The sequence below is a fragment of the Aulonocara stuartgranti genome (assembly GCF_965226115.1).
Source record: "Aulonocara stuartgranti genome assembly, chromosome: 22".
NCBI lineage: Eukaryota > Metazoa > Chordata > Actinopteri > Cichliformes > Cichlidae > Aulonocara > Aulonocara stuartgranti.
Genome location: NC_138957.1, coordinates 2,622,181 through 2,649,247, shown reverse-complemented (window position 1 = coordinate 2,649,247; position 27,067 = coordinate 2,622,181). Strand labels below are relative to the sequence as shown.

General features: G+C 42.1%; 1 protein-coding gene across 1 annotated transcript in view; it reads right to left on the bottom strand.

Moving 5' to 3' along the window:
* The window catches only part of LOC309698623 (thrombospondin type-1 domain-containing protein 7A-like), a 180,982-nt gene that overhangs the window by 49,062 nt on the left and 104,853 nt on the right, over window positions 1-27,067 (bottom strand). The window contains exons 8-13 of the mRNA XM_082521193.1: window positions 17,556-17,796; window positions 15,380-15,495; window positions 14,086-14,218; window positions 8,739-8,842; window positions 2,140-2,334; window positions 1,721-1,987 (exon numbers count right to left, since the gene is read on the bottom strand). Coding sequence (XP_082377319.1) covers window positions 1,721-1,987; window positions 2,140-2,334; window positions 8,739-8,842; window positions 14,086-14,218; window positions 15,380-15,495; window positions 17,556-17,796 — 1,056 coding nt within the window. The remainder of the gene's footprint in view (window positions 1-1,720; window positions 1,988-2,139; window positions 2,335-8,738; window positions 8,843-14,085; window positions 14,219-15,379; window positions 15,496-17,555; window positions 17,797-27,067) is intronic.

Sequence of the window (27,067 nt, the reverse complement as noted above, 5' to 3'; positions counted from 1 at the left end):
CTGATTATTCAAGACCTTCTATTTGGAGAGAAGCATTTTAAAATTTACTCTGGATTTAAAGAATAGGAGCCAATATGGGAGACATATAGTCTTTCTTTCTCTTTCTGGTACCGGTTAGTACTCTCATTGCAGAGTACTGTGTGAGGTAAGTGTAACATAGTCAAATAGAGTTGAAGTTAAATCCCGCTAAATGGGACATTGGCACCACTTACTGTTGTAAAGGTCACCCTGCAACATTCACAAAGGGCAAGGGATTCTGGGTAATCCTCAGAATAATGGAGGATTCCTGCAAAGTAAGGAATGCGCAAATGTCGTGGGGAAGAAAAATCATATCGCAGGTTGTAACAGTAATACAATCTGACCCGATTATTTTTGTTGTTTAAACATCATTTGTTGTGGGTAATTTCTCCAGTCCTTGTGTTGAATTGATGCACATTTATGTGAGATTTCTTTATTGGGAAGAGAGAGAAAAAAACACGGGAGCATAGTTAGCTAACGCTGTTGTTGCTTTTCCATTTAGGTCTTTACGCTGACTGCCCACGACAATAAATGAAAGCATCCTAACTGGTTGCCTTTTTGTTGTGAATGCAGGAATGTGACTGTGCCACACTGTTTAGAGAATACTCATTGTTTTATGTACAGGTCTGAAATATATTTCTGTGTTCCTTTCATTTGGGAAATTTAAGATGCAGATTAATTGTGTTGAGGTTCTTCTATTTCGTTTATATAATTTTACCACTATATGATCACACTGCAAGTGTAAATGTAATCCTCAGAATAATGGAGGATTCCTGCGAGGTCTTTACGCTGACTGCCCACGACAATAAATGAAAGCATTCTAACCTGTTGCCTTTTTGTTGTGAATGCAGACCAGAGAAGACACTACGCAGAGGTCACATAAGCATGCAAATCAGTAACATAGGCTGTCTATATGACAACCAAGACAATTTACACAGTTTCACTGATTGAACACTTAATCACATTGTCTTTAGAATAATCAGCAGATGCAAACATATATATCTTGCAGCTAACATTTAGCTGTAACCCTGTCAAGTAGAGACGGCAGCAGAGGTGAAAACAGCACAAGGGATTGTGGGAAGTCCACTTCCACATCTGGACTCAGTGTATGCTGGACAGATCCAAGAAAGGGACAGACATATTGCTGCAGACCCCACTGACACTGGCAATGGACTGTTTATACTGCTTCCTTCTGGAAAGCGTTATACGAACATACCAGACTGAGACACAGCTTCTTCCCCAGAGCTGTGAAATCCATTTCAATTCAGTGATGTTTTGCACATATTTCTAAGGCACAGGTGGATAGTAGCATTCAGTTGTCATTTTATTTTGTTAAATACCAATAAAATGATAGCAGAAGTGCTGTTACGTGTCTGGCCAATGTGTTTATTTGGTAGTTCAATGAAAGGCTTCAGTTTGTTAAGAGGGAGGGAAAAAAACTGTGTTCACATTTGCAGTTTTGTCTTGTTATATAATATTTGAAATTTAAAAAAATCTACATTTTCAGAAATATTTGTGGGTGTTTTCTTGTTTGTTTGGTTAGTTTTTTGTACTACTTGAACACTAAAGTGGCACTCCAAAGAGATGACAGTGTTAGCAGTGGCCCACAGCTCATTTAAGTTTGAGACCCCTGCTCTGCGGGGAACGGTGTTAATGTGACGCCTTGGGATCAGATTTAGTTATTCAGTCACAGAAAACTCACCGTGGCTGTTGCATCGAGAAGTCTCCACTATCCTGTTGTCTTGGTCATAGCACACCATGGCTTGGTAGCGGTACCCTTGGCCACACTCTTTGATGTCACCTTGTATCTTCATGCCAAGCTGACCCTCCATGCGACCACCCTCGGATAGGATACAGTCCGACCAGTTGCCTACAGGCTGGGCATTGTATTTATTACATGGGCAGTACTGGGTCTCACTTAGGGGATACAGCTGGTTGTTTTTACACTGGTCATGCTTTCTACTTCTCCCTGCAGAAACAGCAAAAGATAAACGGTTATCATCTATAAGAATTTTCCACTAGTGAAGGGTTCAATGTGGTGACCTTCACACACAGAAAAGTAACAATATGTTTTTACATCTGCTGAACTAACACTAAAGTTTCTGGAAGTCGGCGACTCACCTACTAGCATCCTTTTGCGGGTTCTGACACCCACACAATCTGCTGTACAGGAAGAAAACTTGGACCAGCTGCTGAGTTGACAGTCTTCCTGGCAGGGCACCTGACAGGGTTGGGTGAGAGATGGCATGGAGCTAGCAAACTTAAGACAAGCTTCAATGTCTGCTTGTCCACCATCCTGCTTTCGGCATGAAACAGCTAAAGAAGGGGAAAAAAAGGAATGGAGTTCTGCAAAAATGGACTTTTGTTTTTGTAATAGCACACCATTTGTATAACCGATAATGTGAACTAATCACTAATGGATTTGATTATCAGATTTAGAGTACTATATAGACTATCAGGGTTGGGTATCAATTTCGATTTCTGTAACTGATTAGATTCAGTTCAATTTTGACTCAGTCAGTCAGAAATATTATAATTCTGATCATTTATCAGTACATGTCCATGATTTTATATCTATGTGTAAAAACAACGCTGACACTTGTGAGACTTCATCAGAGGTGTGAGCATCACATCAGAGGCCTCTGTGTCAAAGTAAGTGAGGATAAAACTCAGAACAACATGAAGAAGACTTTCCTAGCCTGGCGTTTTATAGCAGATAATCTTCAGTAGATAGAAAAAGGGAAGAAAACCATGAACAATATCAACATATGAACATTACCTGATGCTGCTGAAGTGAAGCAGAGCAAAGTTATAGAGGTCTGATTAGAGACACAGCTAAGCATTTTGCAATTTAGCATCATTTGTAAAGTTTTTTTCAGTACTGAACAGCAGAAATGAGGCTTTTCTTGTCCAAGGTCATTTTTGAAAAAAAACCCCACAACAACCAAGAAACTGCGGGCGACGGTGCTGTACAAAACGGTAGACCGGTGTGTAAGAAGCAAGCAAATAATGCAGAAAACAGAAATTTTGATGGTAAACTGGTCGCTGAGTACACTGAGAGAGAGCTGTGCAGGAAGTAAAAGCCAAAGTCAGAGGTAATTTATGACAATGTTTCTCAAACGTGAAGCGTAGTTTGGATCTTCGTTTGCTGCTGGTTCAGTGAATTTTGGTCAGAGTGATGAAACCTGCAGCTTCAGAATCTATGAGACGTCTGCTTTCAGCACCTGATGGCATTTCTGTGTACGTGCCGTCGGGAGAACGATCCACGCTTTGTGTTTACATCTTTGTGCAGAATCCGTTTACCTGCTCTTTAATCATTTGCTGTTTTAGCTGTTTGGTGGTTGTTGACACAGTTTTGTGAGCTTTAACCTGAGATTCTGGCATTTCTGGCAAAATACATTTATATTTAAAAATCGATTCAGGATTTTATGAAATAATATCGTTTTATTCAAACTAAAATCTTTTTAAACCTACCCCAATATACTATCTTTCCAGCTGTCACAGAAAAATATAGATGGGCATGATTTGATAGCAGAACTTTTTTTTTTCAAATTGTCCCTATTTAAGGTTATCTCTGTTTACTTCTGTTTAATATCCACAACGTGGTTATGCCTTATGTAAGTGAAAGGGTGCACAGTAAAAGGGTAGTATTGTACTAATCAATTTAATTAAATTCAGTTCAGTTTTATTTATACAGCCTCAAATCACAACATCATTTGCATCAAGGCACAGTCCTACAATAAAATAATACATACAGAGAAAAACCCAACAATCATATGACCCACTATGAGCAAATACTTTGGCAACAGTGGGAAGGAAAAACTCCCTTTTAACAGGAAGAAACCTCCAGCAGAACCAGGCTCAGGGAGGGGCGGGGCCATCTACCATGACTGGTTGGGGAGACAGGACAAAAGACACGCTGTGGAAGAGAGCCAGAGTATACCATTACAGGTACCTCCCAAGGATCGGGGTGAAGATAACCGGAAACTGGCAATGGCCTTGTGGCAGGGGTGTGGTGTCTGAGGGGCAGTGCCAAGGAGGCTGAGGCTTAGGTGGAGGTAATCAGGTGGATGAACTCTTTTTTTCCTTTTTTAGTGCCTGCCAATTCTAAGTATTGGCTAAAATACAAAAAAAAATTCAAGCTCTCTTAAAAATTCCCATATTTGAATACACACTACTATAAAATGATAATTACTAACTACCGTACTTTCCACACTCTAAGGCACACTTAAAATCCTTTAATTTCCTCAAAAATCAACAGTGCACCTTATGTATGAATTCTGGTTGTGCTTACTGATCTCGAACTGATTTTATGTGGTACACAGCACTTAAAAATCTGTCAAAAAATGTTTTAATACGACTTTGGTAAGCTAAGAAGCCGCACCACTTGATGGATTTTCAGAGCATAATGGCTACAGTGATCAGGAGCCTCGCGGAGTAATCTGGGTCCTAAACTCCGTCTCTTCAGGTCCCAAAGTCAAACGAACACTGCAGCATCACTGAGAGTTAAAAACTGTCTAAATTCTTTCATCTTTAATAAAATGATCATCATTGCTGCTTTACCAGGTGTAACAATTAAGTTTAACATCTAGGCATCCATGAAAACAGAATTTATTAAATTTAACGGAATTAGAAGTTAGCAGGACGTTAGCTCCCTAGCTTCCACCTAAACATGATATAGCATGTTTGACTGAGAGATTTCTGAAAAAATTCAAACGTACAGCTCTGCTATCACTTCCAATATAAATGAAGACAGAAAACTAAACAGCAGTGACGTTTGCAGGGTTACTGAAGTTGGGCTAGCTGGTATATAATGATGTGCTATGTGTTGGCTAGCGACACAGCTATGTTAGCATAGCATAAACACAGTTAAACTGGAGGATGAATGCTAACTTTTTTCCACTGGATAACATGAGGGTTCCCAATGGTTAGGGACAAATGCAATTGCATGGCAGGATGCTGTAAACAGACCAAACTTCAGTCAGGAGAACAACTGAGATAATCCATCCACAATACGAGGTTAGTCATTAATATACTGCAACAACATGGGAATAGAGCAGCAGCCAGAGAATTCAACATTAATGAATCAATGGTATGGAAGTGGAGGAAGCAAGAAGAATGAGTTGAGTAAAGTGTGACTTATTTGACTGTTTTGTTTCGCTTAGTGCGCCTTATAATCCGATGCGCCTTATGGTCTGAAAAATACAGTACAATAAAAGTTTAATGAAAATACTATTTTCTTAATTTTTGTGCCAAAGAATTTCATGCAAAAAAAGTTCTACATGTTTTAATTTACATTATTTTATTGTGACCTGTTTAATATTATATACTATTCAGAAGTTATCACTAGTTGTCTCTGGCAGGTGAGGATGGCCTACATTTTTTCATATTTCATTTACCCAATAGTTGCACACTTTTTTGATCTGTCTCAAATTACACATTGTGATTCACTTTGATTGTTTAAAGAAACAAAAAAGCCAATGAAAATGTTAAATGTTAAAACATTGCCTCAGACTTTAGGCCTGGACCAAATTGCAAACAAAAAACAAGTATCTTGAAAAGTATTTGTTATGTGAAGCTAATTATATATGTTGGGGGGGGGTGAGATGACAGAGCAAATGACCCAGACTTGAGGTGGCTGTAGCTCAGGAGGTAAAGCAGGCCATCTACTGATTGGAAGGTTGGTGGTTTGATCCCTGGCTCCCCCACTCTGCATGTCAAAAATCCTTGGGCAAGATACTAACCCCCACTCACTCTCCGATGCATCCATCAAGTATGAATGTTAGTTAATTAATTAGAAAGCACTGAAAGGCATAGAAAACAGTGCATGGGTGAATGCGGAGTCTTGTATAAAGTGCTTTGAGTGCTCCAGGAGAGTAGAAAAGCGCTATATAAGAATCAGTCCATTTACTATGGTGTTATTTTTGTGCCACTATTCTGAGCGCACATAAAAAAAAATTGCAGGTGCACGAGTTGCATTTTGAGAAGAAATGTATTTTGAGCGAAGAAAAGTGAACAAAATTGCAAAAAATGTATTTCAGTGTTTGCTATTATCCACACACACACACACAACAGCAGCCCCTCTCGCTCGGTTTTTGCATTTGCGCTTGCTTGCAATGTGTTGCTCGCGCTCTTAACATTTCTGCCTGTGCGCGCTCAACTCTTTCTCTACACCGTTATATTTAAACTCAAACGAGGCAGTGGCGGAGGAACGCGGTCGTGCATTTAAAACACCGGTAAGCTAACGCTAGTCTGGTGACAACTAAGTGCAGTTACTGGTTACATTTATTGAATATTGTTGTTTTTGTTTTTTTCCCACTATGGCCGAATGTTAAATTAACGTTTCAAGAGTTGAGTGATTTGATTTCAGTTTTGTTCGTTTTGGATGTCTTTTGTTACTCTGATTAAATGCCAAAATGGCCTATGGGAGTTTTGAATTGCGTTAAATTTATTTTAGAATATTGAAACTTGTTGCGCAACACCTAGAATTAAATCTGTTTTGTAAATATTTAATTAACCTTGGATAATGTTTATTAGCTTTATTGCTAATTTACTTTACTTTGATGAGACCCATGTGAATGTTTTTCTATATTATTTTGAATGAATATCATTATAAGAATTAGATGTTGTAATTTGTTTGGTTATTGGTTATTGTATGAAATATGGCATTAATGATTTGACTTTGTAATTTATGGATTTATTTGTTTTATCATGACAGTAGAACGCTGTTTCAGTTTAATATCGAATGATAATTTATGTTTTTTGACCTTGCTTAGGTCAGGTTATACTCCCGCCATCAAAGCCCTGGTCAGCCCATTATTTTTGTGTGTGATATATATGCATATATTTATTTTGTTGTACATCTGTATACATTCCTCATTACCATAATATATATATATATATATATATATATATATATAAGCCACCTCCTGTACATGGATGACATCAAGCTGTATGCCAAGAGTGAACGAGACATCGATTCACTGATCCACACTACCAGGCTATACAGCAATGACATTGGAATGTCGTTCGGACTGGAGAAGTGTAGTCGGATGGTAACAAAGAGAGGGAAGGTAGTCAGAACTGAGGGGATTGAACTACCAGAAGGCAACATTGCAGACATAGAGGACAGTTACAAGTACCTAGGGATCCCGCAGGCAAATGGGAACCATGAAGAGGCCGCTAGAAAGGCTGCAACCACCAAGTACCTGCAGAGGGTCAGGCAAGTCCTGAGGAGTCAGCTGAATGGTAAGAACAAGATCCGGGCCATCAACACGTACGCCCTGCCCGTGATCAGGTACCCTGCTGGGGTAATAGGCTGGCCAAAGGAGGAGATAGAAGCCACTGACATAAAGACAAGAAAGCTCCTTACCATGCATGGAGGGTTTCACCCCAAGTCCAGCACCCTGAGGCTGTACGCTAAGCGGAAGGAAGGGGGCCGGGTACTGGTGAGTGTCAGCACCACAGTCCAGGATGAGACAAGGAACATCCAAGAATACATTGGGAAGATGGCCCCAACTGACCGAGTGCTCAGTGAATACCTCAGGCAGCAGAAACCCAAGAAAGAGGAGGGAGACGAGGAACCATCATGGAAGGACAGGCCCCTGCACGGTATGTACCACCGGCAGATAGAGGAGGTGGCTGATATCCAGAAATCCTACCAGTGGCTGGACAAAGCTGGACTGAAAGACAGCACAGAGGCACTAATCATGGCAGCACAAGAACAAGCTCTGAGTACAAGATCCATAGAGGCTGGGGTCTATCACACCAGGCAAGACCCCAGGTGCAGGCTGTGTAAAGATGCCCCAGAGACAATCCAGCACATAACAGCAGGGTGCAAGATGCTAGCAGGCAAGGCATACATGGAACGCCATAACCAAGTGGCCGGCATAGTGTACAGGAACATCTGTGCCGAGTATAACCTGGAAGTCCCGAGGTCAAAATGGGAGATGCCCCCAAGGGTGGTGGAGAATGACCGAGCTAAGATCCTGTGGGACTTCCAGATACAGACGGACAAAATGGTGGTGGCTAACCAACCGGACATAGTGGTGGTAGACAAACAGAAGAAGACGGCCGTAGTGATCGATGTAGCGGTTCCGAATGACAGCAATATCAGGAAGAAGGAACACGAGAAGCTGGAGAAATACCAAGGGCTCAGAGAAGAGCTCGAGAGGATGTGGAGGGTGAAGGTAACGGTGGTCCCCGTGGTAATCGGAGCACTAGGTGCGGTGACTCCCAAGCTAGGCGAGTGGCTCCAGCAGATCCCGGGAATAACATCGGAGATCTCTGTCCAGAAGAGCGCAGTCCTGGGAACAGCTAAGATACTGCGCAGGACCCTCAAGCTCCCAGGCCTCTGGTAGAGGACCCGAGCTTGAAGGATAAACCGCCCGCAGGGGCGTGCTGGGTGTTTAATAATAATAATAATAATAAATTTTATTTATGAGCGCCTTTCAAGTCACCCAAGGACACTTTACAATAGGATAAAACACTTAGTAATATATATAGTATATATATATATATATATAAATGTATATATCGAGCTCTATTTCTTTTTCCTGTGTTTTATTCACACACTCAGGCTCCATAGTCTAAACACTCCTGATTAGCTCATTATCTGTGAAGCTGCAGTCAGGCACTCTGGTCCCTTACCGCGTTACTCTGTGTGTGTGTGTGTGTGTGTGTGTGTGTGTGTGTGTGTGTGTGTGTGAGATTGTCCTCACCTCGAACCTGGAGACCTAGCCCACAGAGCTCTTGATTCCCAGGACTGCCCTCACGAACAGACCATGGAACCAATTGACATCTTCGCCACTTATGAGTTTTCCATCTGTCAAAAAACACATTATAAGAGAAGTCTTGAATGAAAATTGAACTGGTCTACTTTGTTCATATTTGGCCATCACAAGAAAACATCATATTCAGCACTGCATATTAGTTTTTGGCAGGTACTGAGTGAAAAAAGTCCCCCCACTTTTTTTTTTAACTTGTGAAGGAGCTTGTTTATTATAAACATGAAGTTAGGATTAACAAACTTTATTAGACTGGCTTTAAATATATTGTATTATCAGATAATACATGTTATCAGATTAATATGATTAATCTTTCTATATTAATGTGCTACATACCACGAGCCTTTACGGTGGCAGTAATTAATCCATGACTTAAAAAGCCATCGGGTGGCTTAGCTGCACCAATCTCCAACTTTCCTTTCATCTCAAACTTTCATAAAAGAATAGTATGAAACCAGTTAACTGCTCACCTGCAGAGGAACAGTTTATTTGAAGCGTTTCATTCAGAATTCATAACTGTACAGAAACAGCTTTAGTGAAGGTCAAATCATCTTCTTGTAGCCTCTGACAGTGGATTAATTTCTGTGATTGTGCAATATCATTCAAAGGCACAGCATATATTTTCATTGCTTTGCAGACGATAATCACCTTTTAAATCAAATCAAATTCAAATTCAAATTTTATTTGTCAGGTACACAGTCATACACAGTACGATATGCAGTGAAATGCTTAGACAACTGCTCGTGACCTAAAGAAAACAAAAGGAAAAGGCTATGAATAAGATAGGAAATAAATATGAAAAATTATACAGTGTAAATTTAACTAGGAAGGAATAAAATATAAATTAAGGTTAAAAATGAAATAACTGTACAACACAAATTAGAATGAAGGGTAAATTTAACTGGGAAAGAATAAGATAAAATATATAAATTAAAGTTGAAAATAAAATAACTGTACAACAAAATACACAATACACAATATAGAACTATATAAGAATGTATGAAGAAATCTAAATATAAATAAATATACACACAATAACAGCAGCTGTACAAGTATTAACTGGAAATGAAGAATATAGTGACCAGTGTTGTGCAAAACCAAAGTCCAGAAAGTCCAGTGTGTGTGTAAGAACTGTATGTGTGGGTCAGTACTGTGTGGTGGTGTGATTGAGAGACCGTATCGCCTGCGGGAAGAAGCTCCTCCTCAGTCTCTCTGTGTTGGTCTTCAGGGAGCGGAATCGCTTTCCTGACCTCAACAGAGAGAACAGTCTGTTGTTGGGATGGCTGAGGTCCTTCACGATCTTCCTGGCCTTGGTCCAGCACCGCCTGCTGTAGATTGAGTGCAGGTCAGGGAGCTCGGAGCGGATGGTGCGCTCAGCTGACCGCACAACCCTCTGTAGAGCTCGTCTGTCCTGCATGGTGCTGTTTCCGAACCAGGTTAAGATGTTTCCCGTCAGGATGCTCTCTATGGTGCACGAGTAAAAGTTCCTGAGCACCTTGGAGGGCAGTTGGAAGTCTCTCAAGCGTCTGAGGTGGTAGAGACGCTGACGAGCCTTTTTCACCACGGTGTTGATGTGACAGGACCATGACAGGTCCTGCGTGGTCAAGGTCAAGGTTCTTTATTTGTCACATGCATAGTTATACAAGTATAACACACAGTGAAATGTAGCCTGACACGCTCCTCGACATGTGCAAAAAACTTGGGGGGGGGGGGGGGGGGGTGTAGAGGAAAAACATTATATATATATATATATATATATATATATATATATATGTAGTATATACTAGAGATGGACCGATCCGATATTACGTATCGGTATCGGTCCGATACTGACCTAAATTACTGGATCGGATATCGGAGAAAAATAAAACATGTAATCCGATCAATTAAATATCACGAAAGCACCTCACAAAACTTGCAACACGCCGTAACTCACCTCAGAACGTTAGCACGTCGGAGCAGTATGCATCACGTGATAGAGCGGCTGTGGCATGCGGGACCTGTCGGTGGTCTGGATAGCATGTGGAGCTTCGCTAGCAACCCGGCATTTCATCTCCGACAAAGTTATCCCCGAGAGAAGTAAAGCAAGTGTGTAAGTCCATCTCTGAATGTTTGTAAAGCATTCCTGTGTTAAGCTTAACAAGCGATATATGGAGCGACTGCCTCCTCTTGCTGCTACTTCAATCATGAAACTGCTTAACGATCAGCTGATCGGCTTTTCTGTTGCGAGTCCGTCTCTCTTGTTTGCTTTTGGCCCACTTTGCACCAGAAAGAGGAAACCAGCGGCTGAACAACAGCAGCACGTTTAAGCTTGATCAGCTGTTGTTAGAATTTATTTAATATTACTTTCTACTCGAGGATCTTTTTCTATGTAGCTGACGCTGGTAACTGTGCAGGGGCGGATCTAGCAAAGTTTAGCCAGGGGGGCCGATAGGGCATTAACAGGGAAAAGGGGGCACAAAGACATACTTTTCTTTCTTATTCTCATTTAAAATGTCAAGCTTTTAATAAATAATTATCTGACACCCAAAGTTTTAATTTGATGTAAAATGAATAGAAGTCAATTACTGTATATAGTGACTATTAAGTCTAATATATACCCTAGTAAGCTATAGTACTTTTTCCTTTGGGAAGGTACCATCTGTGCAGTCTGCAATTTTGTTGAAGAAAGATGTTGAATCTATTTAATATTTCTTGAAAAATAATTGATTTCTGTGCATTTTTTTTTCACACTGCATCAAATTAAGGTTGATTACGTCGATTAAGCATCATGAGGTGGAGCGTGAGGGGTGGTTCCCTATTTTTTATTCATTTATTTTTGTTGTTGCTGGGAGTTGGAACCCTATTAGTTGGGTTGCTTAATATTTACGCTAAGTACTCTTTAAAATACCAGAATAGGGAGGATGGTGTAGGTTTAAGTTTATTAGATTGATCAGTATTGCTGAACTATGAAATATTTTTTTTTGCATACAGGTGTAACAGAATAGCTTTAGTGTAGTTGTTGTTTTAAACTTGAGTATGAACTTATACAAAATGCAGCAAGATATTTAAAAAACAGTTTTGTTGATTAAAAAACACTATATCGGATTCATATCGGTATCGGCAGATATCCAAATTTATGATATCGGTATCGGACATAAAAAAGTGGTATCGTGCCATCTCTAGTATATACATTGGGTGAATGTGCAGTAGTAGCAGCAAGCAGGTGAATTCTGTACATTAATATGAATAGACATCTGACTATTTTACAGGATAGACAATATAAACATATTTAAAATTAAAGGAATTGAAATGTACATTGTGCCTTGGTTTAGTGTCTGGAAGTCCTGACTCAGTCAATTATAGATGATGTGAGAGGGCGGGTGTGTGTGTTTAGGGCACGGATGGCTTGGGGATAGAAGCTCCTCTTGAGTCTCTCTGTCCTTGCCCGGATGATGCTGAACCTTCTACCAGATTGCAGAAGTTGGAACAGTTTGTTGCCAGGATGGGACGGGTCCTTCAGTATCTGCGCTGCTCTAGTCCGGCATCTCCTGGTGTAGGTGTCCTGAAGCGGGGGGAGAGCAATCCTGCAGCAGCGTTCTGCTGTACGGATCACTCTCTGGAGAGCTTTTTGGTCCTTCACACAGCTGTTCCCAAACCACGATCTCCACAGCACCTGTATAGAATCCTGAGGATCTTTGGAGAGACCCTGAACTTCCTCAGTTGTCGTAGGTGATACAGGCGCTGCCTAGCCTTCCTGGTCGTGATGTGAACTCCGAGGTATTTGAAGCTGTCCACTCTCTCCACTGGGCACTCGTTGATGACGGGGGTCTGGTAGTTCCTCTCCTGCTTAGTGCTGAAGTCCACTATCAGCTCCTTTGTCTTACTGACGTTTAGAAGGAGGTTGTTCCTCTGGCACCAGTTCTCCAGATTCCTAATCTCCTTCAGGTAGGCCGTCTCGTTGTTGTCAGAGATCAGGCCCATCACGACGGTGTCGTCAGCAAACTTAATGATGGTGGTGGAGCTGGTAGTGGCCACACAGTCATATGTGTACAGAGAGTACAGCAGGGGGCTCAGAACACACCCCTGGGGGGCTCCAGTGCTGAGAGTGGTGGAGGCTGAGACATGTGTGAGACATTTTAATTAATATGTGTGTGTTATCCCTGTGTTCATAATATAGTTAAACTGTAGGAATGTCTTAAAGATATAAAGACCTGGATGGCCTCTAGGTTTTTGCACTGGATCATAAAAATGACAGACACTTGCTGGCATTACCTTGACCTTCTGCAGCACTGTAAGGGATGCTGGAGTCGATTCTGACATTATATTTATATAATGTAAATAATATTTTGGCTTTATGCTGCTACACTATTATTCATTGCTTCTGCAACACTGACAATAAAAATGCTTATCTTATGCTGGAGTGTTTCTAATTTTAGATTCTAATTTTGGAGATATTGCACTCGTCGTTGCAGAGTATCTGTAAAATTAGAATCATCTTTTCTCAGAGTTATACTGAAAAAATAGTTCATGCATTTATCGTTTTATTATTATTATCAGGATTTCCTAAAAACTCCCTGGAAAGCCTTCAGTTGATCCAAAACGATGCAGCGAGTGTGCTGACGGGGACTAAAGGTCTCAAATAATCAGGCCCCATCCTATCTTTATGAACTCATAGTACCATATCACCCCAATAGAGCACTTTTCTCGCAGCCCACAGGCTCGCTTGTGGTTCCTGGGATATTTAAAAGCAAAACAGGAGGCAGAGCCTTCAGCTTACCGTAGAACCAGCTCAAGATGCATTTCTTCTTTGCAAACCCTTTTCTTTAATTAATAAATATTTGTAATATGTAGTCTGGATTTTCACAATGAGTCCTTTGTCTCGTCTCCCTCCGCTCACCCCCAACCAGACACAGTAGTCGTCTGCCTTTTCCTGAGCCATGTTCATTTCGGTTGTTCATGTTAAGAATGGCTTTTTCACACACATTTCAACATAACATTAGTACTGATACAAAAGTGGTTCTCTTCTGACACTGAGTGAAAAAACACAGAAATGATGAGGATGGAAAAAATGTCAATGTCCTCCACGTGTAAAACCATTCCTGTTTGGGGGTTTCTCATTGTTGCCCCTTTAATGCAGTTACCAAATCAACATCCCAGATGTTTAACTGACTTGATGCTATTCTCTGATCTAAAAAGTATTCCTTATATTTTTGTGTCTGAGCGGTGTACAATGATTTAAACTATATTAATAGCATTTAAATTCATGCATGAATGCGTATTTATTGAACAGGACCCATACCTGTATCCCTCACAGACAGAGGGAGTCTCACAATCTCTTTCCTGGGTCAGTACCTCAGGGCAGTCCTGTCCTCCGTTAGCTGGCAACTGGATGATGAGCCGTTTCCTGTATTGCTTCTTTTTAGTGTTACCGCCTAGGGGAAGCCACAAGAGAACACACTGATCCTTTAAACTGAAGTTACCAATATGCCCTGAATCTTTAAAGCTGTTTTTTAAAGATAGGATGTATTTGGTGTCCTCTGAGAATATATATTATTAGCCTACCTAGCATACTTATGTAATTCCTCACCCTGTACAAGAAGACAGCATTTCAAGGAGAGGCTAATATAATTGAGTGAAATCTCAAATGTCATCTCCATTATCTGCTCTATGGTATCCAATACAACCTGACAGTTAGAGATAATTGACTTTACAGGAAGTCCACTTCTATCAGGATTACTATATCAGGTTAAAGCTTCCAGTGATTGAGTTTGGATAATTTATTAAGGATGAAAATGGTTTGGGGATGCATTGCAGCTGGACTATTACTTCTAAAAGTAAGCATCTTATAAGCCTAATGCACACTTCAACGTGACCAAAGGATCTGAGAATGTAACAAACAACAAAGATGTCTCTGGAACATTCACTCTATTAAAGCTTGTATAAGAGAGATGAAATTGTAATTGTGTGCAGATTGAATGAAATAGAGTGACTCATTTGTTTGGCTTCTGGTTTTCCATATTTACATGGAAACGTGTTCCTTTATATTGTAGAGTCTTTACCTTGCAATATAAAGTAAAGACTCTTCAATATAAAGCACCTTGAGGGGACTGATGTTGTGATTTGATGCTTTATAAATAAAACTGAACTGAATTGAATTCAAGCAGCTGCTACATCAGAAGTGTCAGCCTCCACCGAAATAGCCCTCACTATTGCTATACAATCCTTTTTCATCATACCTTAGCTTAAAAAGAACAAAAACAACAATAACTGGACCGTCAAACGTCTTCTCCCACATTGCTTGCCATCTCCACTAGGTAACATCCTTGGGGATCTAACCCTGGGAACCTTTGTTGGAAACACTGCATTTCCATGGCATTTATTAAACATGTCACAACATTCACAAGAGAACTGGGATATCTGATATTCCTTTTCAGTGAAGAGGCTGCTGCTATTATTTATCTGCTACAGCTAAAATAATGATTTGCATATTTTCTGTGCTTTATTATTGGGGTGCCTGCTTTACACAGGCACATTCTAGCTGTTTGTGGCCTTTCTAACATTGTTAGAAGCATTAATGTGTGCATTGAGTCTACCTGTCTGACATGTTGATGGACAGGGGCTCCAATCACTGTATGGGGTGACAATACAGTCTCTCTTGCATGGCAGCAAACATGGCCTGACAGTGTCTGGACGAACACTCTCCGGACACCTGAAAGTACATCACTGACATGTCACACACACACAGAGTACCCTTGAAAATCTGATAGAGCCGCAGTGAACACACTGCACTGTAAAAACAAATTCCATGACGTTTTATAACATGTTTCTAAAATGTCTACTTAAAATATTAATAAAATTTGTGGAATAACATGACAAATGTAAAAATTTCCCCCTTGATGATAACAGTTAATTGCGTATCGTTTTTTGCTGGATAACATCCTGCAGAAGTCTCACACATGTCTCCAGAGCAATCCCAGCTCATTCTTCTTTGACGAATCTCCTCCAGATTTGATCGTCTTCGGCACGGACCTCGGTCTTCAGTTCACAAACATTCAACAGGATGAAATCATGACTTTGGGCCTCATCAGTAAAGTTCACTTTAGTCTTATGGAGGCAGTGCTTAAAATCTTTTGCTTCTTACCTCTACCAGTCTTATTCTGATGATACTTCTTACTCCACTGTGCTCTCTAAGAATCAAAACTTCTGTTTCTCAAGTCTAAACTGATGTTTTTGGCGTGATGCTTTCTCAACTGACAGCTAAAGCCTTGCTGAGTTTTTTGTGTATGTGTACATTGGAAGATAGAACAGAAATATTTCTTATTGCAAACTGGGCAGTAACGCGTGATCCGATTACTTTTTGCAAGTAACGAGTAAAGTAAGGGATTGCTATTGAAAAAAGTAGTTAGATTATTTACTTTCCCATAAGCATGCCTCGTTGCCGCGTTACTAAACGGTGTTTTTGTTTGTGAGAGTGTCTCATGACAATGACATACAAGTGTGCGACGTTCGTGGCAGCAACAGATCAACAATGGATAATATGGAGTGCAGGAGAGAGTACGACCATGCAGCGTTTAAAGCTTGGAAGTACTCACACTACTTTGAGTTTTAAAAAGTGACAAAAACATTAGCGTTGGCTGTACACTCTGTGTGGGAAGAAAACCTCTTTCTACAGTGAAAAATTAAATTTCAAATCTGAGCGAGCACCAAGCACGCTGCCACGGGAACGTGACATTCACAGAGAAACCCCCGGATCCCGCCCACTGACATGACTGCTGCGGCACCAGGCAAACCTCCACCTGCTCCACTCCTGCTAAACAGGTGAAAACAGATTTAAAAGCAACAGGACTTAGTGCTGTTGAGTTTTTATTATTTATTTTTTGCAAATTGAGAGGTAAAATGTCTTCAGGAAACTTGAAGTCCTGTTCTTTTCAAGCTCCACTGACTACCAGGATGATGCAATAAAAACTGCATCAAGTGCAATCAGATTGGCGCAATATTATAATAAGAAGGGTCACATTATTTTTAGGTGCTTCCAATTCTTGTCAAGTTCCCTGACATTTCGTCAAAAGACGTTTGTGAGCACCAAACGAGTTAATTATGAATCCCATCACCACTGCATTGAGCTTCCCCTGATCACCTCCTGTGTATTTAAGTCCTGTCTTCCTTTGTTCGTTGTCACGTCATCTGGTTTTCCTCCAAGTCTCGTCAGTCATCAGTCTCGTCACAGTTTTTGTAGTTTTCCAGTTTATGTTTTTCAGTTCGCACTTGCCCTGTTCGCCTTTCCTAGTTTTTGTTCATGACAATCAGCCATAATAAAGGCTCATTTTTTGTTGAAAACGTGCAGTTCCTCTCTCAGCGTCTGCTTTTGGGTCCTGTTCACAAACACACCGGCGAACCCCGCCCTCACATCTATCTTTAAACATTGTCTGACATTGTTTGTTTTACATGTTGAACAATTTAGCCAGACTCATCTATCCATTTCATCTGGAGATAAATCAGAAAAGCATATTTATTTAAAATATCAGTTCACACAATCCAGTTGCATTGATGTGTGCATACAATGTTATCACAAGTGACAGAACAGACAGTCAAAACATAAAAATAAGAGAGAAGGTGAAAAAGTCCCAGAATAATTTTACATGGATAGATATTTTTGTTCAGTTTTTGTACTGGTAATGAACTGGGACAATTTCATGCCCTTTCAACTTCACAAGACGTGCAATAGAGTATTCGGTCATATGCCAAAATATGCTGATTAGGTTTTCTTACTTTTTGGGAGGAACCTGGCCCACATTCACCCGGACACAAATGACTTTGCGGGTTTGCATCCCCACAGAACAGGAGACATCATCTCCACGAGTACGGCCCACAGATGTGTTGGTTGATGGAATGAAAGAGTCCTCGATGCATTGTCCCCATGGACCAGTTTGCCAGTGGTAGACAGTACAGGGATGGTCATTGCACCTTCTCACCTCCTGCAGAGCACTGATGTTTGGACACTGGACTCCACCTGAGAAGCAATCGAAAATTGTAGCACAGTTGTCAGTGGGGTAGTATTAGTGCTAACAAATGACCAGGACACAGGAGTGAGGGTTATGAAATTGAAAACAAAATGAAATTGGAATTGTAATAAAAATGCAAAAATGTTATTACTATTTATCAACATTCAAATTCAGTGTCTGAGGTGGAAATGCAAAGGACAGTGGACCAATTGTGAGAGAGGATCTCTAACTAGTTTTTGTTTATGTTTGTTCACTTATGAAGGTCGAGTCAAAAAGGACTAACAAACAAACTGCAGTGACACTCTTTTCAGCACTTTGTCCCAGCTGAGCACCTGACACCTGTGTAGCATCCTGTGTTAGCATGTTCAGTCTTACGCTCCTCCAAAAGTGCAACAAACTGTTTGTGATTCAGTGCTCTTGCCCTGATGAAGGGAACTATTCACAACATTAACAAACTACTTCCTTGCTCACAAGTGGTCACTACGGCAGGTTTACAGCTTCCTGACACAGCCACCAAGGTTTGTTCACTACTTAGGCAAATGTGTAATCCACTATACTGTAGAGCTACTTAGTGACAACATCAACTACCATGTTATTTTTTAGTATTGAGTTACACAATGCCTCCTAGGATATAATACAATCGAAAAATACACAGTTCAGTTCTGGGTTCATTTCAGTCACTTTATCCTTAAACTCAACCTTTATTATTTAGAATAGACATTTGTTAAATAAGATACATCTCCAACTCAGTGCAAACATGTAGGGGGGGAGGGTTAGGGGGGGCACAGTTCTGCTGCGCTACATATATAAAATGTATAAAAATGTACAAATATACAATCTGGTGTAAGAAGAAAAAAGTAAATAGGTAAATAAATAGTTTGTTTTGTATATACAGTTTGGGTTATTGCGCATAGAATTTATTATTGCACAGTGGTGGTTTATAAAGGGAAATGGGAAAATGGCTGTGTGGGACTGTGTTATTGGTGTGTGTGTACGAGTTAAGGGTGGTTATGGCTTTGGGGGCACCTGTAGCACTTCCCTGATGGAAGCAGGCTGAACAAGTTAAAAACAGGATGGGAACTGTCTATGATGATATTTGTTGCTCTGCTGAGGCACAGTACAAACTCCAAAACAAAACAGAAGTGCTCCAGGTGTCACGGACCCAGTTCCAGGGATTCGGGGTCCGTGAGCAGTGTGGACTACTATTGTAGTTATTATTATTATTTATTATTATTATTATTATTATTATTATTATTATTATTATTATCATTATTGTGGTTGTTGTTATTATGGTTGTGTCTGCTGTCCTGTTTTTCCGTGTTGGTGTACTGTCAGGTGTTTAGGGGTGTGTGCTTGTGTATGTGAGGGTGCGGTCGTGGCAGGCACTTTTAGGCCTGGTGGGTGTGGCCCTGCCAGCTGACCGGTCCCACCCAGGAATCCACACACACCTGGCGCCGATCAAGCCTCGTCAGAGGAGCTTCAAAACAGTGTGGCTGAGAGCTCCTCGACGCTGGATCGTTGAGTGACTTCCCGTCAGTCTTAAGTGTATTGTGCAAGGTTAGTGCAAGTCTACTGTTAGCTGTGGAGCTCAGCGAGCCGGAGGAGCTCAGCATGCCCGAGCCGGAGGAGCTCAGCGAGCCGGAGGAGCTCAGCGAGCCGGAGGAGCTCAGCGAACCACCAGCAGAGGAGCTCGGCGAGCGGAAGGAACAACCGGCGCTGCCAGCCGAGGAGGGGCTCTCGCTGCCAGCCGAGGAGGGGCCCGCTCAGCCGGAGGTCAGCGAACCGGAGGGACCTCCACGTCTAGCGCGGCCTCCACGCCATCCACGTCCAGTGCGTCCACGTCAGCGACCGGCGCGTCATAGACCATGTGCCACGCCTCGCTGTTGCTCACCGGAGCAGCGACGTTGCCATCGGACCCGTGGCAGGCCACCAGAACCGTTCCGCCGCCACCGGACCCGTGGCAGGCCGCTGGAGGAGCAGCGCCGCCGCCACCGGATCCGTGGCAGGCCGCCTGAAGCGTTCCGCTTCCATCATGGGGTTGGAGGTAGGCCGCCCGAACTGTTTTCCCACCACTGCCTGACCCGTAGCGGGTTTTGCCTGCTTGCGGTCCACTGGGTCGGCCGCAAGAACTGTTGTTCCCACCATGGCAGTGGTTGGACGTTTGAACTGGGGGACCGTGACACCAGGATGCTAGGGCGCAGAGCTTTTGTTACCTCGTGGCTACACAAGCCAGGAAGTACCAATGATCGGATTTGGTGTGTGGTAGTAACAGGTAAATGAACATTTTTTTAAATTATCTGAATATATATATATAAAAAAAAGAAAAAAAAAACAAAACACCCAGCACGCCCCTGCGGGCGGTTTATCCTTCAAGCTCGGGTCCTCTACCAGAGGCCTGGGAGCTTGAGGGTCCTGCGCAGTATCTTAGCTATCTTAGCTGTTCCCAGGACTGCGCTCTTCTGGACAGAGATCTCTGATGTTGTTCCCGGGATCTGCTGGAGCCACTCGCCTAGCTTGGGAGTCACCGCACCTAGTGCTCCGATTACCACGGGGACCACCATTACCTTCACCCTCCACATCCTCTCGAGCTCTTCTCTGAGCCCTTGGTATTTCTCCAGCTATATATATATATATATATATATATATATATATATATATATATATATATATATATATATATTAGTGCTGTCAAAATTATCGCGTTAATTGTTAAGATCAACGCGAAATGTTTAATGCATTAAAAAAATTTAACGCTGATTTTGTTTTTTTATTAATTTCCTGTAATCTAAGACCTTTAAATTCATGAGCACCTCTGGAGGAGGGGGCAACAGTGTGCTATGCTGGCGTTTGGCCTGACAGAAATGATTAGAAGAAGAAGAAGAAGTGACACCATGCTACTATCTAGCTAACACTAGCTAACACACGCAAGCATGGACGAGGGCGGACTTTTGGGTGGAAAGTTTCTCTTTAAGAAGTTGCCTGATGGCTTGTTGGACAAAACGAGAGTAAGATGCACAATTTGCAACGCTGAATTCAAGTACCACAGAAGCAGTTCATCACTGGCGTATCACCTGAGAGCAAAACACCTAACTGAATCCACCTCTACGGGACCTCGCCAGTCTACGCTTCAGGAGTATGGTGCTTGTGGACGAATAACAAAAAATGTGAGAGAAAAGGTAACCAATTCCTTGGTTGTTTGGATAGCTAAAAACTGCCAACCAGTTAGCATAGTAGAAGATGATGGACTGAGAGAAGTCATTCGTGCTGCATCAGGAGATGAGTGTTACAATCTGCCCTCGAGAGGAACCATTGTGTCGAGACTGCACACTTTGTATGGGGACCAGAGGGCTCAGCAGTCCAGCAAGCTTGTGCAAGTAAGGAATGTCGCTCTCACCGGAGACCACTGGACTTCGGTGAACAACGATAATTACTTAAAATATAAAGAATAAAAAAATGTAATTGGAGCCAGGCTATTAATAAAGTAATTGAGATTAATCGCAATTAATAACAGAAAATTGTGAGATTAGTTAGTTAATTTTTTTTAATCTATTGACAGCACTAATATATATATATATATTAGGGGTGCAACGATATTCGTATCGATATTGAATCGTTCGATACAGTGCTTTCGGTTCGGTACGCATATGTATCGAACAATACAAAATTTTTAATTTATTTTATCAACTTTCCTTCTGACGATGCTGTCTGTGTTGAGAGCTCAGTGAATCTGCGTTCGACTACTCCGCCTAGGCTCGACAGTGCAGCCTAGGCGGAGTAGTCGAACGCAGATTCACTGAGCGCTCAACACAGACAGCATCGTCAGAAGGAAGAGCGCAGGGCAAGCTAGCGAGACAGAAGTTAAGCTCTCCTTGCAACATGGACCTCCCACACCCTCATTCAGATCTGGCGTTTGGAATTATTTTGGTTTTCATGTGACGTATGACCCTGAAGGTAAGCGAGTCATGCACTAAAGTAAAACAGTATGTTGGATGTGCCATGCAATGCTCAATTACATGGGTGGGAACTAGTGTGTTAGCACAGTTAGCTCGTTAACGTGTTGGCCGTCTAGCCCCATGCACGGGGCGATCGGCGATAGCTCGTTAACGGAGATTTGCCGTGTTGTGGCGTTAAGGTCATTTCAACGAGATTAACCTGAAAGCACTAGTGGGAACACAACGAATATGACTGCACATTTACGCCGACATCATCCTAGTGCAAAGACAAGTGGAAGCAGAAAAAAAACAAGCAAGCATGCTACTAACTTTAGCCGAGTCATTTAGACAGCTGTTAGCACATGATTCTCCTTATATGTTTAATATGCTGCTGAGAATATAGCCCAGAAGAAGCGGATAGTATAGCTTTTATTTTGGAAAGAGACATTTCTCTGTAATAAACTCTCTTTTCCAAACTATAAGGCAAAAAGAAAGTGCAGCTTTATGGTTTCATGGACAAAATAATTTCTGTGGCTGCAATATGACGAGCTAAATAACCAGGGCTGCACATAAGTGGTCCGCAGGTGCGCATTCGCTGTCAAAATAAAAAACACGCACAAGGGTTAGGGTTAAATTTAAAAACTGTACTTTTGAGTTAAAATATATATTTATAATTTTAATAAATGACAAATTAAAAAGGCATGAACATTTTTTTGTATCGAAAAAATATCGAACCGTGACACCAAAGTATCGAACCGAACCGAACCGTGAATTTTGTGTATCATTGCATCCCTAATATATATGTGTATATATATATATATATATATATATACACACACACACTGTATATATATGGTTCACAGCAGCTGGTTCATTTAGTTAACGAGAAACACCCGGAATGGCTAACCGAAGGTCGGACGGTCCTGATCCCCAAGGACCCCAAGAAGGGACCGGTCCCCTCCAACTACCGACCAATAACCTGCCTCAGTACTACATGGAAGCTCCTGTCAGGCATCATATCGGCTAAGATGAACAGGCACATGGGTCAATACATGAGCGGGACACAGAAAGGAATTGGCAAGAATACCAGAGGCGCAAACACCAGCTACTGGTAGACAGAACAGTCAGCCGAGACTGCAAGACCAGACTGACCAACCTGTGCACTGCCTGGATTGATTACAAGAAGGCCTATGACTCAATGCCCCACAGCTGGATACTGGAATGCCTAGAATTGTACAAGATCAATGGGACCCTAAGAGCCTTCATCAGGAACTCAATGGGGATGTGGCGTACAACACTAGAGGCCAACTCCAAGCCCATAGCACAAGTCACCATCAAGTGCGGGATCTACCAAGGAGATGCTCTGTCCCCACTGCTGTTCTGCATAGGCCTGAACCCCCTCAGTGAGATCATTAACAAGACTGGCTACGGATACCGACTACGGAACGGAGCAGTTGTCAGCCACCTCCTGTACATGGATGACATCAAGCTGTATGCCAAGAGTGAACGAGACATCGATTCACTGATCCACACTACCAGGCTATACAGCAATGACATTGGAATGTCGTTCGGACTGGAGAAGTGTAGTCAGATGGTAACAAAGAGAGGGAAGGTAGTCAGAACTGAGGGGATTGAACTACCAGAAGGCAACATTGCAGACATAGAGGACAGTTACAAGTACCTGGGGATCCCGCAGGCAAATGGGAACCATGAAGAGGCCGGTAGAAAAGCTGCAACCACCAAGTACCTGCAGAGGGTCAGGCAAGTCCTGAGGAGTCACCTGAATGGTAAGAACAAGATCCGGGCCATCAACACGTGCGCCCTGCCCGTGATCAGGTACCCTGCTGGGGTAATAGGCTGGCCAAAGGAGGAGATAGAAGCCACTGACATAAAGACAAGAAAGCTCCTTACCATGCATGGAGGGTTTCACCCCAAGTCCAGCATCCTGAGGCTGTACGCTAAGCGGAAGGAAGAGGGCCGGGGACTGGTGAGTGTCAGCACCACAGTCCAGGATGAGACAATGAACATCCAAGAATACATTGGGAAGATGGCCCCAACTGACCGAGTGCTCAGTGAATACCTCAGGCAGCAGAAACCCAAGAAAGAGGAGGGAGACGAGGAACCATCATGGAAGGACAGGCCCCTGCACGGTATGTACCACCGGCAGATAGAGGAGGTGGCTGATATCCAGAAATCCTACCAGTGGCTGGACAAAGCTGGACTGAAAGACAGCACAGAGGCACTAATCATGGCAGCACAAGAACAAGCTCTGAGTACAAGATCCATAGAGGCTGGGGTCTATCACACCAGGCAAGACCCCAGGTGCAGGCTGTGTAAAGATGCCCCAGAGACTATCCAGCACATAACATCAGGGTGCAAGATGCTAGCAGGCAAGGCATACATGGAACGCCATAACCAAGTGGCCGGCATAGTGTACAGGAACATCAGTGCCGAGTATAACCTGGAAGTCCCAAGGTCAAAATGGGAGATGCCCCCAAGGGTGGTGGAGAATGACCGAGCTAAGATCCTGTGGGACTTCCAGATACAGACAGACAAAATGGTGGTGGCTAACCAACCGGACATAGTGGTGGTTGACAAACAGAAGAAGACGGCCGTAGTGATCGATGTAGCGGTTCCGAATGACAGCCATATCAGGAAGAAGGAACATGAGAAGCTGGAGAAATACCAAGGGCTCAGAGAAGAGCTCGAGAGGATGTGGAGGGTGAAGGTAACAGTGGTCCTCGTGGTAATCGGAGCACTAGGTGCGGTGACTCCCAAGCTAGGCGAGTGGCTCCAGCAGATCCCGGGAACAACATCGGAGATCTCTGTCCAGAAGAGCGCAGTCCTGGGAACAGCTAAGATACTGCGCAGGACCCTCAAGCTCCCAGGCCTCTGGTAGAGGACCCGAGCTTGAAGGATAAAAACCGCCCGCAGGGGCGTGCTGGGTGTTTATATATATATATAAGTGCTTGTGTATACATACACAAACAATACACATATGCTTTCAAGTGTGTAATTTAAGTGATCTAGGTAGCTCTGTTTTGGAAGTTCAGTTAACGCTAGAAATGTGTTTTGGAGTTTGTACGTGCTTTGTCTCTAGGGGCCACCACATATATTTATATTTAAACATATATAAATAAAACCACGTTTTTTTGACATTAGTCATTCTTTTTGTGCATAATTTTATATTGTTGTTGATAATAAATTAGTTAAAGCAACAAAACAACCTGAAGAGCCGGTTGGGAGCCGAAAGAGCCGGCTCTCTAAAAAGATCTGGAAATCCCATCACTACAGCACAAACGAAGCCAACAGCATGCACTAATTTCAACTGCATGATGAAGGCAAACATTCTGTGCGTATCAGTTTGGTGAACTTTTTGACACAAGTTTACGTGCGTATATAGGGACCTCTAGAGCCTTCGACTAAGTCATTCCTTTCAACATCTCTAGGGACCGTGGGAGGAGAGCAGTGTTGTGGAAACGACACAATCTTCACTAGTAGAGATACTAACCTTTAATGCACACGAAAACAAAGAGCATCAGCTTGACAATAAGATGAAATTCAAACCTGAGATTGTTTCAGAAAATATTTTGTAACGACCGTGGGTTAGTGGAGCTAAACTGGCTAAACTGCTCACTAGCTAAACGGCTAGCGGGGCGCTAGCGGCTATCGCTAAACTTCGCAACGGATGGAGAGCGCTCGTGCCTCATACACCGCACGACCCCGAGCGTCTCAGCAGCAGACTGATAATCCCCAAATGATCCAGCAGGAGACAGTAGTGGTTCACACCAGTCGTTTATTTACCATCTTTTTCTACAACAACGTAACGCTGCTGACACCGAACCCCTATCCCGCTCCCACCACATAGAGTCGCGGTGTCAGCCAACCATGCCAATTCAACCCACTCCACAGAACACACATCAACTTCACTATGGCTTACATTAACATAACACTAACACAACATGCGAATCAAACACATAGGAACTAGCAGAACGATAGAAAACACAGACAACACAATACCCAGAATGCATCTGGCTAACAACCCCAGCCAGGTCATTACAATATATTTGAGGAACTTCAGACTAATCGGTTTATTCAGCATGAGGACGTTGTGGCTGTTCCGCCTGAGGACAGTGATTCTGATGCTGCTGACGCTGACTTTCAATTAACAGAATTTGAGACTTTGAGAAACAGCTGGAACACATTAGTGAAAATGATTTAATGACTTTGACTTTTAGCATCTCTAAAACTGCAAAAGCACTGATTAGCAAGCACCCTGACTGACTGACTGACTAACGAGGGAATGGTTAAGAACCTTAAAGAGCATTCACTGATTGCTCAGCAGATCGTTATTGACCATGTTGGAGGTTTGCGCAATGTAGTCTACACAAAAGAGCTACTGCTCTCTGCAGCTGCAGCCAGGCAGAAGTATCCCATGTATCTTGAGGACCAACGATTTCTAAGGTAACATGAACAGAAAGCAAAGCAGACCAAAGGACTAACGGAGGAGATAACAGAGATAAAAGCCAAAAAGAAGAGAATGGAGAAGGATGTGTGGGTTCTCCTAAAGCCTGCTGATCAGAATGCAGAAAAAGCTGAGTCAGAGGGAAAATTGTGCTTTATCTGAAAGTCCAATGGGCTTCAAAGAGCTGCAAAAGAAAAGGAAAAAAGTCTGGAGGTTCTGGAGAAACAGTCAACTGACAAACTCAAGGAACTGAAAGACACTCCTTCATAGGCCCTGTCCTATTTGGCCTTATTATTTTGATGGATTTGGTGCAGTTTTCTTGTTTTGTGGGTTATTTTTCTCAACAGATCTGACAGGTTGATTCATTCATTTGCACATTTAGATTTGTTGGTGAAATGTGCTTCTATGCCTTTTCTCAGTTTATACACTATATGCATATAATGCATCATTTTGCTTTTGTAGTATTTTGTGTGGTACTTTTTTCTGTTTTTAGCAACAAAAAAAAAGGGGGGGGGGGGGAGGACATTTAAGTCAGTCTAAGATGATTTTGCACATGGTCTTACTGAGGTAATGTGAAGCAAATATGCATTTATATATGATGCAGTTTTACCCCTACCAGAGTTCCCCCATCTGTTTTTGCACTGTTCTGGGTTGTTTTGTATTAACTTTTTTTTATTTTTTTTATACTTTAATTCAATGCCTACCTGAAAGACAAATTCTATTATATTTCTCATTTTTATTGTTAAGTTATTTGCCAAATGACATTTAGCATAATACCGTCTTTTTGTGCGATTACAAAAAAAGTGAAATCATTCTGCGTATGTATGTTTTTGTATAAATATTAGGGGTGCAATGATACACACAATTCACGGTTCAGTTCAG